The 13,226-nt window shown below is 37.7% G+C and overlaps 1 protein-coding gene and 1 pseudogene across 1 annotated transcript; both read right to left on the bottom strand.

The window, feature by feature from the left end:
- Window positions 1-494: 494 nt before the first annotated feature.
- LOC148199464 (uncharacterized) lies at window positions 495-3,900 on the bottom strand (annotated as a pseudogene).
- Window positions 3,901-11,040: 7,140 nt separating this feature from the next.
- LOC124848837 (uncharacterized) lies at window positions 11,041-12,524 on the bottom strand. Its single transcript, XM_088112022.1, has 2 exons — window positions 11,758-12,524; window positions 11,041-11,282 (listed from the first exon to the last, which is right to left on the bottom strand). The coding sequence occupies exon 1, from the start codon at window positions 12,485-12,487 to the stop codon at window positions 11,783-11,785; it is 705 nt and encodes a 234-aa protein (XP_087968148.1). The 5' UTR covers window positions 12,488-12,524; the 3' UTR covers window positions 11,041-11,282; window positions 11,758-11,782.
- Between the last annotated feature and the right edge of the window lie 702 nt (window positions 12,525-13,226).

Raw genomic sequence — 13,226 nt, forward strand, 5'->3', positions numbered from 1 at the left:
AAATCTTATCGCTATATGCGATAACACTTTCCTTCTGATTTGCAATGTGTTTGGAATATCAAAATGTTGCTGTTTAAAACAAAAAACTTGTTACCAAGAGAAAAGTTAACAGATAAGTATATCACAAATTGCATGAAGTCTAAACATACCTGAACATCTTGCCATAAGAGGTTCTTGTCGACCTCTGGGACGTCATCCCAACATGCATGAAGGATAGAGACATGACTTTTTGCTAACTTGCCCAGATAACTCCTAAACCTATCAGCATTTGGCCCTGATGGATGACCTGATCTGGGGTCAATGTCAACATGCCTCCTCTGACCATCCACGCGTCCGGATGTCACATCTGCCATTCGGGTGACGCCTCGTCCACGTCTGCTCTTTCCCGATCCTGAGTCTGAGGCCGACATACCTGAAAAATTAGACAACGTTAGTAATAATTCAATTATGATGAACATACATATAAAGTCAATAAAAGTGAAAATATTAACCTATTAATTAATTGTTTTTTCCCAAATGCCTTCGTTGTGATCACTACGAATTGCTTGCTTTACATCGGCAACGTCATCAACTGGGTCTTCAGTGGGTCTACATGCAACAGATGTTGTCTCAAGTATATCAAGAGAATCGTCATCATCATGTCCATGCATGTTTCTACCTTCTAAAACCACTGACCATTTGTTATTCGATGGATCACTTACGTAGAATATTTGTCTTGCTTGACTAGCCATGATAAATGGTTCATCAGTGTAATTCATCTTGTTCAAGTCTACCAATGTGAAACCAAGGTCATCCATCATGACACCAGAATTTATATCAACCCATTTACACTTGAAAACTGGTACTCTAAAAGTAACGTAATCAACTTCCCATATTTCTTGTATTATTCCAAAATAACTGATGGATGCTGTGATTGGATTTTTGTCTTTAGAACTAGCAAAGTGCACAGACTCAGCTTGTAGTGTGACGCCACTATTTTGAACTCTGCTTTTGTCATCTTCTACCTTTGTCTGAAAAGAAATATTGTTTATATAGTACCCACCATATGTAATGACCTCTGTGTTCGGTCCACGAGATAACCTCAATAAAGTTTCAGAAACATGTGGAGTCGCATACACCTTTTTCTTAAACCATCCCAAGAAGGTTTTCACATGTTCATTAAGATGCCATTTTTCACTCATTTTTGGGTTTGCTGCCTTTATTTCATTAACGTGGTCAGAAATGTAAGGAATCACATCAACAGTGTTGTTTAAGACGTACAAATGAGCTTGGTCAATTTGTTTTCTGCTAACACTTTGAATTGTCACACCTCGAACACCCTTACCTTCACATTTTCCTTCGTTTTTGCTCTTGGGAAGACCGACGGGTTCACAAGATGGCATATAACTTGAACAAAATTCAATGGCTTCTTCTGCAACGTATCGCTCTATGATTGAAGCTTCTGGTCTATACTGATTCTTGACATATCCCTTTAAGATCTTCATGTATCTTTCAACTGGGTACATCCACCTTAAGAAGACCGGCCCACATATTCGAATTTCTCTGACTAGATGAACAATCAAATGTACCATGATGTCAAAAAAGGAAGGTGGAAAATACATCTCCAATTGACATAGTAGTCTTATTCCCTCATTTTCCAATTCATCTAAACCTCGAGGGTCAACAACTTTCTTGCAAATGGCATTAAAGAAAAAACTCAGACGTGTCAGAATACCCCTAACAGAAGGAGGTAATATGCCTCGAATAAGAACCGGTAACAATTGTTGCATCAATACATGACAATCGTGAGACTTTAAACCAACTAGCTTTAAGTCTTGCATAGACACAAGGTTACTAATATTTGAAGAATAACCTTGCGGAACCTTCACACTTCTTAAACAGTTACAAAAACTTTGTTTTTCTTTTTTGGAAAGTGTGTGACAAGCTGGGGGCAGATAGGTGCGTCTTCCTATTATCTGTGGATGTAACTCAGATCGGATTCCCATGTCAGCCAAATCTTGTCTTGCCTTTATTCCGTCTTTGCTCTTCCCTTTGACGTTTAATAAAGTTCCGATGACACTGTCACAAACATTTTTTTCAACGTGCATCACATCAATACAATGTCTAACATCAAGTTCACACCAATATGGAAGCTTAAAAAATATCGATCGTTTCTTCCAAATGTTCTTTGCAGAGGTACTTTTATGATGTTTTCCAAACACAATGTCAATGTTTTTGACTTCGTTGTACACCTCTTGACCATTCCGGGGTCTGCACACAACCTCATCCTCAGCACTTCCATTAAATGCTTTTTTCAATCTACGATAAGGATGATTACGAGGAAGAAATTTTCGATGTCTTGTATATACTGTCTTCTGACCATGCTTCAACTGAAGGTAACTAGTGTTTTCTTCACATATGGGACATGCAAAATGACCTTTAACACTATAACCGCTCAAGTTTCCATATGCTGGGAAATCATTTATAGTGCAAAACAACATTGCACGCAAACGGAACTGTTCCTGAACATGTGAATCAAACACGTCGATGCCTTCTTCCCACAACAATTTCAAATCATCAATTAAAGGTGCTAAGTAAACATCAATGTCATTTCCAGGTTGTCTAGGACCCGATATCATCATGGTCAACATCACATATTTTCTCTTCATGCACAACGAAGGAGAAAGATTGTAAATCATCAACATAACTGGCCACGAACTGTGTTTGCTACTTAAGTTTCCATAAGGATTCATACCATCAGTTGAAAGTGCAAGCCTTAAGTTTCTTGGATCTGCACCAAATTCAGGGAATTTGTCATCAATCTTTTTCCATTGTGGAGAATCAGCAGGGTGTCGAAGAAGATTATCGCACTTTCTTTCGTCAGAGTGCCATTTAAGGTTCTTTGCATCTTCTTTAACAGAGAACATACGTTTGAACCTAGGTATTATAGGCAAATACTACATGACCTTAGCAGGTGCACCATCATTACCTTCATTACCAGTGACTCTGTCAGATTTCTTTTTAAAACGGGATAAACCACATGTTGGACAATAGTTTAACGAAGCAAACTCCTTTGTGTACAAAACACAATCATTAGGACAAGCATGTATCTTTTGATATTCAAGACCCATTGGACATAAAATTTTTTTGGCCTCGTAATTACGAATAGGTAGAGTATTATTTTCTGGAAGCATCTCCTTCAACAACTCCAACAACTCGGTGAAACTTTTATCGGTCCATCCATTCCTTGCTTTTAAACTAAACAACTTTAAAGTTGAAGACAAGCGTGTAAAGTTTGAGCATCCTGGGAACAACGGTTGCTCTGAATCATTAATAAGAGTATCATACAAATTAGCCCTTCCAAAATTATCTTCACCGACATCACGTATCATGTCCTCTAAATGGTCACTCATCCATTCTTCCACATAATTTGTTCCTCGTGACGTGGTAGGCTGCTCAAGTACTTCTCCATGCCAAGTCCAAACGGTATAAGTCCTCATTATGCCGTACATGAATAGATGGTCACGCACATTGCCTAAGTCTTGGCGTATTTGATTAAGACAACGCACACAAGGACAAAAATATGTCCCGTTGACAGACTTAGCATTTTGTTCAACGTATTGCAAGAACTGCGAAACACCCTTGTCATATTCTTCACTCATGCGACGTTCGTTCATCCATCTTCGATCCATACTATGTTCGTAAAATCATCAGTTCAAGTGTTTTAACTCTCACAAGGTTAGGCCCTACCCATTCAAAAAAATTAATTTTCATAATTTGCTCAGCCACGTGCATTGAAGTCTACGTCATAAAATTGATACAATTTCGGCAGCATTTCGCATTGGTCTCCAAAATACACGAAATGAGAGTAGTCAACGATGACCACAATCAAATATGCATCCGGAGAACAACACAAGTACTGAACCGAAATTTCATCAATCTTATCCTTAAACTCCAATTGACATGGTATTGCAAATTATGAAAATTAATTTTCTCAAACTGTCCAATCGGACAATTCAAAATTTAACACAAACGATTAAAAGATTAATCGTTTGTCTTAAATTTCAAACGGGAACTAAGTGTCACTCAATGTATGGCAATAACTAATACACATTTTACACAATAACACATACATGCATACACAAAATTTAACAGTCAAAAACGTCCATACACTAATACACATTTCGCATTAATCGTTTAACACAATAACATAACTAATACACATTTTACAGTCAAAAACGTCCATACACAAAATCCACATACATGCATACACAAAATTTTCAACCAACAAGCTAACCTGAAAAGTAGATTCCAAATGAGAAGGAGGGAAGTGGAGGAGTAAACGGCCTAACACGCAGTCCAAAAAGAGTCAAGGAAGCCGCCCAAGAACACGCAAGAGTCTGCAAAAAAACGGACCCAAAACAATTTTTAATCGGTTCAAATCAAAGACATTTCATCACAGAGCAATGTAATCGGATTAAATGTAATTTTAAACGGTCCAAAAGTGAGAAAACCAACCTCGAATATCAACGGCGCAGCAGCAGAGTCGGCGTTCGCGGGGAAGAAGAGGAACAGTGAATGGTCTCGGTTCGCGCTTCCCATTTTAATGATCATAGACGTCCGGCCCACGTGGGCCGGACGTCTATAATATTATAGACGTCCGGCCCACCACTAATATGACGTTGTAATGAATTTAAAATTGAATTTCGCGGGGCTTTAAACGTCCGTTCACATGGCGCGGACGTCTATAATTTTATCAACGTCCGTCCCAAGACGGACGTCTAAAATTCTGATGAAACCTAAACGATTCAACAACCCATGTCAGTCCTCTGAACGTCCGTCCTGTGGGGCGCGGACGTCTATAATATTATAGACGTCCGCGCCCCTCAGAACGGACGTTCAGAGGACTGACAGAGTGGCTGGGGTAATAATTACTTTAAGTCCGCTGAACGTCCGTCCTGTGGGGCGCGGACGTCTATAATATTATAGACGTCCGCGCCCCACAGGACGGACGTTCAGAGGACTGACAGAGTGGCTGGGGTAATAATTACTTTAAGTCCGCTGAACGTCCGTCTTTTGGGGCGCGGACGTCTATAATATTATAGACGTCCGCGCCCCACAGGACGGACGTTCAGCGGACTTAAATCAATTAGTACACCAGCCACTCTGTCAGTCCTCTGAACGTCCGTTCTGAGGACGGACGTTCGGGCTCTCCCAGGACGGACGTTCGAGGTTAATGAACGTACTCGCCACGCGCACGGACGTCCGCTCACCTCAGGACGGACGTTCCAGGACTCAAGCCAATATTATAAACGTCCAGCTCGACCCAGGACGGATGTTCAGAGGATGACAACGTTAGCCTATAAAACGTCCGTGCCCATGCGACGGACGTCTATAATACTATAAACGTCCAGCTCGACCCAGGACGGACGTTCAGAGATTGAAAACGTTAGCCTATAAAACGTCCGTGCCCTTGGGACGGACGTCTATAATACTATAAACGTCCAGCTCGACCCAGGACGGACGTTCAAGGATTGACAACGGCAGCCTTTAAAAACGTCCGTCCCCTTGTGACGGACGTCTATAATGTTATAAACGTCCAGCTCGACCCAGGACGGACGTTCAGAGATTGACAACGGCAGCCTTTAAAACGTCCGTCCCCTTGTGACGGACGTCTATAATGTTATAAACGTCCGTCTCGACCACGGACGGACGTCTATAGTTCCACTTATTTACTATTATGCCACCGGTCAATTATATACGTTGGGGATTCGTTGGACGGACGTCTATTGGGGGACGTGAAAAGCCGTTTCTGCACTAGTGAATGTTAATTTGGACAAATAATATCCCTCTTAAATCTTGTTGATTGTAGTTTCTTGTAAGCTGCAAGCTAATTAATATGGATTGTTGATTGAAAAATAATACTAAAATGATTTCAATGTTGCACGAAAGTTGACGTTACTGTGTGGTGGAAAAGCAAGGCAAAATAGAAAACAAACATAAAATTGAAGAAAAAATTACATTGACAATTAGAATTTGATGAGAGATTGCATTGTAATTGAGGAGGAGAATATGCACTGAGTTGATAATGTTGACATTACTCTTATTTTCTCTGTGGAAAGGGACACCAATCTTATTTAAGTGTTTAAGTTTTGTAGTATGTGAGCAAAGTTCATGCACAAAAGTCTTCATAATAAGTATTTGTTATTAGCGTAACATTGCCTCTGTATATGCAATTTGCAAACTTTGAAAAGGAAGACTTCGTTCTTGCTTACATGTAAGATTTGTTTAATACTTTTATTATAACTCAACGACGTTTTCTGTATTTACATTAATATTTTCGAAGTTGGTGTTTTCTAACCAGACAAGCCCGCATGATGCCAAACTGCACAAACCCTAAGTTGCAAAGAGTGATTCCTACATTGGTTTCCAAGTTAGACAATAATCTGCAATTGGTTATAATTTTTAGGAGGAATAGAATTTTTAAGCACAGTCTCTCTCCACATTTTGTCAAGACTCTTTTATAACTTATTGATAAGCACTGATTTTAGTGGTTTTCTCATTGCGTGTTAAGGTCGTAATATAATTCTATAAATATTGAAAAATAATATCAATTTTACTCTTACATGTTATATAAGTAAATTCGTAGATAATTTTAATATTTCTTTTTTTTTTGCATAATTTTATACAAAAAAAAAGATTAATTCATATTTTATGCAGAAATATTTTCACCATAAATTCATTTCATATGAAAAATCTAATGAAATTCTTGCCAAGAATTTTCAAAAGAAAATATGCTGGAATTTCCCACCAAAATATTTTATATAAAAGAAAATGCGGTAATAAAGCTTTTTATAGTACTATAGGAATGACTTTAATTTTACACCCTTCTCTCTATTAAAATTAGAGATGACTGATTGGCCTACAGTTTTTTTTAAAAAAATATGGGATAGACTGAGTATTTTAACATGATAGATCACTTAAGGTCATCTTTTGCATAAACCACAATCTACATGAACCAACAACAAACTGACTCGCATTTGATCAACATAATCTACTTTAACTTAAATTTCAAAAATTCAGTATCACTAATATAACTTACTCGTTTAATCTAGTTTAAAATAATTTCTATCTTAAATAAACTTGTATTTAAAAATTATAAATTACAAAATTATGAGTATCACTTACTTTAAGAAATTGATTAATAAAATTATTATTTATACTATTTTAATTAAATAAAAATAAAATTGTTAAAATCTTACGTCTAGTATTTTTCAAGAAAAAAATTACAAACCAAATACTTTCTTATGTGAACCACAGGTCACACTTAAAAGTCAAAGAAATTAGCCCTAATTTCTTATGTAGAGTTTTCCAATCTCACTTGTCTTTTATAGACCAGAGTAGGTCAAAATAGAATGATTTTTCACATTGTCATCTTTATAGCTGTCAAAATAGATGATAACTCACGGGCCAAGTCGGCCACCATAGCTTTGGACCGGCTTGAGTTTGAAAAAATTATTATTTTCTTTATGAGGGTCAAATTTCAACCTAACTCATTTAAATCGGACTCATCCGAGTTGAATGTGTGATGGGTTGGGTTGGCCCACCAACCCACCTACCTAATTTACTTTTTTAAAATTTAATTTTAATTTTATAAAAAATATTTATTATTTTTTTTTGGTTGAAAAAATTATTTAAGTTTCGTATTTCCAAAACTAATTAAACATCCCATGTTGGGAGTGAAAGTGAAATTTGAGAGTGAAATTTGTTTAGATTTGAATTATAGAAAGTTTGTAATTTTTTTTATTTAAAAAAAATTATAATTAAGTGAACTGAGTGAGTCAATCTGTTTACCCACCAACCCATAATGGGTTGAATTGAGTTCGAATTTTTCTAATTCGCAAATAAATGAATCGGGTTGGGTTGACTCATTAAGTGATCAACCATGATAGACCGGGCCGGGTTGGATCAAATAACTCATTTTGACCGGGCTAATCATCTCTTATTAAAATTTCAAAATATTAATTTATATTAATTTAAATAAAAATTAAAATGAGCATAATATTAAAAATATATTTTATTTAATGTCAATTTAACTTATTAATTTAAACACAAATTAAAATAAAAGTGTATTAAAATCAATGGCATTAAATTATTATAACTAAAAATTAATTTAAAAGTTAATTATAAATGAACATCAATTTAATCAAAAACTAATTTGGGTCGGTTTTTAAAAGTTCACATTAATAATTTTTTTTTAATTTTAAAATCGTCTACAGATGTGCAATATGAAAAGTTTATATTAAATATCTATTTTTTATGGTGAAAAAAAAATCTTGAAATAAAAAATGGTTTATAAGCATTTTAAAATGGTGTACATCTATATTGCACTAGTGACATTTTTCGAAGTACTTAAATTTAAGTGGTTTTCCTTCCTTATTTAGGAACACATCACCTGCACCTCTCATTCCAATTTTTGAACAATTTTCTCCAACGGTTTCCTCCCAAATTTATTAACAGAATTTGTATAATAACATGTCACGATTTCGATATCATGAATCAAGTCAAAGTGGTTGTGACTGAACAAAGAACAATACAAGAGTTTTCAAAAAACATATGTTGTCTATTGGACTTCCATCAAAGTTGTTTATAAACGATCACAAGAAAGCGATAACCTATCATATCAATTTATCAGCAGGGATATAATCTGTTACAATGAATTTTATGTCCGAAATTGTGAGAAATATCTTGTAATTATCATCTTTATAAGATAAATTATATATTCATTTATATATTATAAATTCCTTTTATTTGATATAAATCTTCAATACATTCTCAAGACTAAATATTAGTAATTGGTTCAGTAATCATAATGATACGAGAGATTTAATAAATAACAGATTTGGGTACAATAAATTATAATATTATCTTAAGATATAAATTTTAACCTAATTAATCTTTAACTATTGATTTACATCATCTATATATTATAAATTTGTTTTATATGTGTACTGATAAGTCCTCCCAGCATAGACCGAGCGAGCGGTTAACAAGGCCGCCTCCCAAAATGGCAATCAGGACCAAGGCCGCTCAAGCGCCACAAGGCCGAGCGTTCACCCCTGTTGAGTACCAAAGTCGAGCGCCCACCCTGGACGACTCGCATAACACAAGAACCGGACGTCCGCATGAGCGTCCGATCACTCAAAGGGACGTCCAAGATGGAACGTCCGTCCAGAGTGAAATGACCGCCCAAAAATGGAAAACAGAACGGGCGTCCAGCCATTTGGACGTCCGCCCTAAGATGGCAATCAAGACCGAACGCCAAATAAACATTGGTCCGAGTTTGCATGGATCCAGCGGTTTTCCAAAAAGACGCCCATCCAGGCACGGACAACCCCTTCGCACAATAAAATTATGCTCGGGCTTCGGGGGCTTATGTACTGATAGGTCCTCCCAGCTTAGGACACGCCCGTCCGGTAATCCGGACGTCCGCCAAATAGTCTAGGATCGACCGTCCTTAGAAACCGGACGACCGTCCAAGAACGTCCGCCCAGGAATCAGGACCGAACGAGCGGCCAACCATCCGAGAAGTGGAGCGTCCGCCAATGCGGAGCGTCCGCCAGTGCGGAACGTCTGCCCAATGAGGAGCACGTCCGCCCAATGAGGAGCGTCCGCCCAATGTGGGGCGTCCGCCCAGAGGAGGACGTCCGCCCAAGAGCTGGACGCCCACCTAGGGTAACATCCCTGACCGACTATCATTCCCAACCGGCGCACTTTGCTGACTACACGGTTAAATGCTAGTGACACATTAAAGTCCTTAACGAAGATTAAGGTATTATTGGGCCGTCCCCAGGCCCACAAAAGGTAAAAGCCCATTACAACTCACTATAAATAAAGGTCTCAGGTATGAACTCTGGACTAACTTGAATAACGATGCATACACGCATCACAATCGCTCTGTCATATTACTGACTTGAGCGTCGGAGTGCCTTTAGCAGGTACCCGGCCCCTCCCCAACTGGAAGGTTGGAGCAGCGCCGAGGAGAGGGAGGACGCCCGCCCAGCTTGGAGCTGAGAGCAAGGATCATCCGCCAGGAGTGGAGGACGCCCGCCCAGCTTGGAGCTGAGAGCAAGGATCATCCGCCAGGAGTGGAGGACGCCCGTCCAGCTTGGTGCAGAGAGCAAGCGTCCGGATTGGAGGACGTCCGCCCGGTTTGAAGCACAAAGTAATCGTCCATATTGATGCCGCCCGCCAGTGAAGCTTGCTTCGGTTCGTGGGATCCAGCTGAAAGTGTCCGCCCGTTTCCGACGTTCGTGAAAGACCGTCCGCCCGGCGTTCGAGACCATTCATCCGTTCGGCCTCAGTATTCGTCGTCTGCCTTCAACAGTAAGCTCGTGTGTTTTTGCAGGGTCCGCCCGGACCAGCCGAAACATGTAATTGAGATAGATCTCAGATTCCACATCATTCTATTTTTTTTTTCATACGCAAGAATATATAGACAAAATTTATATATGAAAGAATAAAAATTTAACAGCAGTGATTGGAAGGTTGCTACAGTAATTAACAGCATTTCTCCTACATCTGGCGCAGTTTAATGTAGTTCTCAAGCAAATTACAGTACTGGTGTCGTTGATTTTTAATTCGATACATAACAACTGTTAATAAGTCTGACATAATATTATAGATTCAAAAATAAGAATTCCAAATTTAAATAAATGAAACACAGCCATTTTTACAGTAATCAAAATCTGTCCAAGTTATAAGTAAAAGTATATTTAGATTATTTTTATATTTACCTATTTCTTATTGGCATCCGTTATGTCACTGCTTGTCATGTTGCTAATACTTATTCTTGTAAGTATAATTATATTTATAGTAAAATGACAATAATTACTTTGTTAACAAATTACTATAATTTGTTACAGTCACATCGATTGCAGAAAAATAATCTGAAACTACGAGGTGCGTCATTTTCTTTCCACGTTCGAGTTTCTTACATGAGAAACTCTTGGAGGAGACTATACAAAAATATATAGAAAATTTAAATGGAAATTTTGAAAGTGAAAAAAATCAGGGCATTTATTTATTATATGATATAATAACTGGGCAAAGACCACGTGGATCATCAGATCAGAACAGTGCATAAAAACATTGAATATTTAAAATACAAAATAAAAAAGAAAGCGAAACCAAATAAACACAACTTTCGTAAAACACGTTCCTCTCTTCACTGTATAAACCCTATGGTGCTTCTTCCTTCCATCAATCCATCCCCTTTATTTGCACACGTTCTTCTTCAGATCCTGAAAAGCCACACGTATGCACGTATATCATTATTTTATCATAAAATTCGTGGAGAAAGTTTTCACGTTAGGTATATCTAATGCATCCTAAAACGATAACAAGTTTTTTTCCTACACCTATTGAAGAGGGACAAAAAAATGAACGAAACAAAACATATAACCTCTACAAAAGGAGGGAAAGATTAAAAAAACAAAAGTATATGGTAAATGTAGAACATAAAAAGTTAACATTGTTGTAAGATATTCATAGAAGTCCAATTTTAAATTTATTATTATGTTCAAGGAAGGGTCCAAATGCAGCAGTGAGATGATATCTATAGATAATTAAATATTTCATACTTTCATGATAATAGAAAATATAGTTGTTATTGCTATGCACTACAAAATTGTAGAAGTTTTATTATAGTTGTGATTTAAAAGCTTGATAGAAAGAACATGGAAAGCATAGAGGTTTTGTATACGAAGCTTAGCTTACCATGGGGTGGTATAGTAAATCGTGTCTAGTAGTGGTGAGGGGGAGGTGGTGATGAATAGACGTATGGTGGTGGAGGAGACTTGTAATAGTAAGCTGGGGGTGGAGGAGAAGGGTACTTGTATGGTGGTGGTGGAGGAGATGGGTACTTGTAAGGAGGAGGAGGAGAATTGTACTTGTAAACTGGTGGTGGTGGAGAGGGGTACTTGTATGGAGGAGGTGGAGGAGAAGGGTATTTGTAGGGTGGTGGAGGTGACTTGTATTTGTAGACTGGGGGTGGAGGAGATGGGTACTTGTATGGTGGTGGTGGCGGAGAAGGATACTTGTAGGGTGGTGGTGGAGACTTATACTTGTAAACCGGTGGTGGTGGAGACTTGTACTTATAAACCGGTGGTGGTGGAGACTTATATTTGTAAACCGGTGGGGGTGGAGACTTGTACTTATAAACCGGTGGTGGTGGAGACTTGTACTTGTAAACCGGCGGTGGTGGAGATTTGTACTTATAAACCGGCGGTGGTGGTGACTTGTACTTGTAAACTGGCGGTGGTAAAGGATAGTGATAAGGATGTTTGGGTGGTGAGTATTGGTATGGTGGTGGCGAGTGGTGGTAGTAAGGGGTAGGTGGAGGAGATGAATAGGGGTAGTTATCATCTGCAGAGGTTTGAGATGGCAAGCTTAGAGACAGTATTGCCAACACAAGAGTAAGAGTAACAGAGGCCATTGGAGACCCCATTTTCTCAAAACTTCAAAAATGGTTTTGTTGTGCTGTTAGCAATGTATGGAACCCCTATATATAGTTTTTTTTTCACCATGCTTACACCGACTCGTTAATCATCTTGGAAGCATTGCCTTTGACTTGATCTATTCAACTTAACCCCATTGAAAATTTTGGAATCTTCATATGTTTATATAAGGCAGTAAAGTACGAAACCTTAAATTAATGTTAAATATCTCTCATAGATTCACTGTTGCAGCGAATACCTTATATTAGAATTATTTTATGTGTTAGGTACGGTTAAACAATCCTAATCCATCTAGTTATATTATAGTTATATAACGAAACAAACATTGCAGACTATGATTTGAAATCCTCGTTTGGGGTTATAATCTCATTATCGCTTATACGGTGAAGGTTAATGTTTTGATTCCGAATGACATAGTTAGGATAATTATCATATATGTTTGCTTTAGGGATTTTATTTAATTTGCATAATTTAAAATTAACATTTGAAAAATCATGAGAAAGGTTTTTAGGAATCAGTTTTCGTGTAAGTAAATTTTAAATCATAAAAGAAAGTCTTTTTCAATATTTTTTTCCATATAAGTTTGTGTGAAAAAACTCATTCCAAACAAACCAAGTCTACATGATTAATTAATGAGAGAGATGTGATCGTGTTTCAATAGGACGTACAAGAAAGTGGTTAGAGTGCATTTTGTCCTTGTGTACGATGCAAAAGGCAAAGAAATACATG

The sequence above is a fragment of the Vigna umbellata genome, chromosome 4, assembly GCF_029865625.1.
Source record: "Vigna umbellata cultivar VRB3 chromosome 4, Vumbellata_1.0, whole genome shotgun sequence".
Classification (NCBI taxonomy): domain Eukaryota; kingdom Viridiplantae; phylum Streptophyta; class Magnoliopsida; order Fabales; family Fabaceae; genus Vigna; species Vigna umbellata.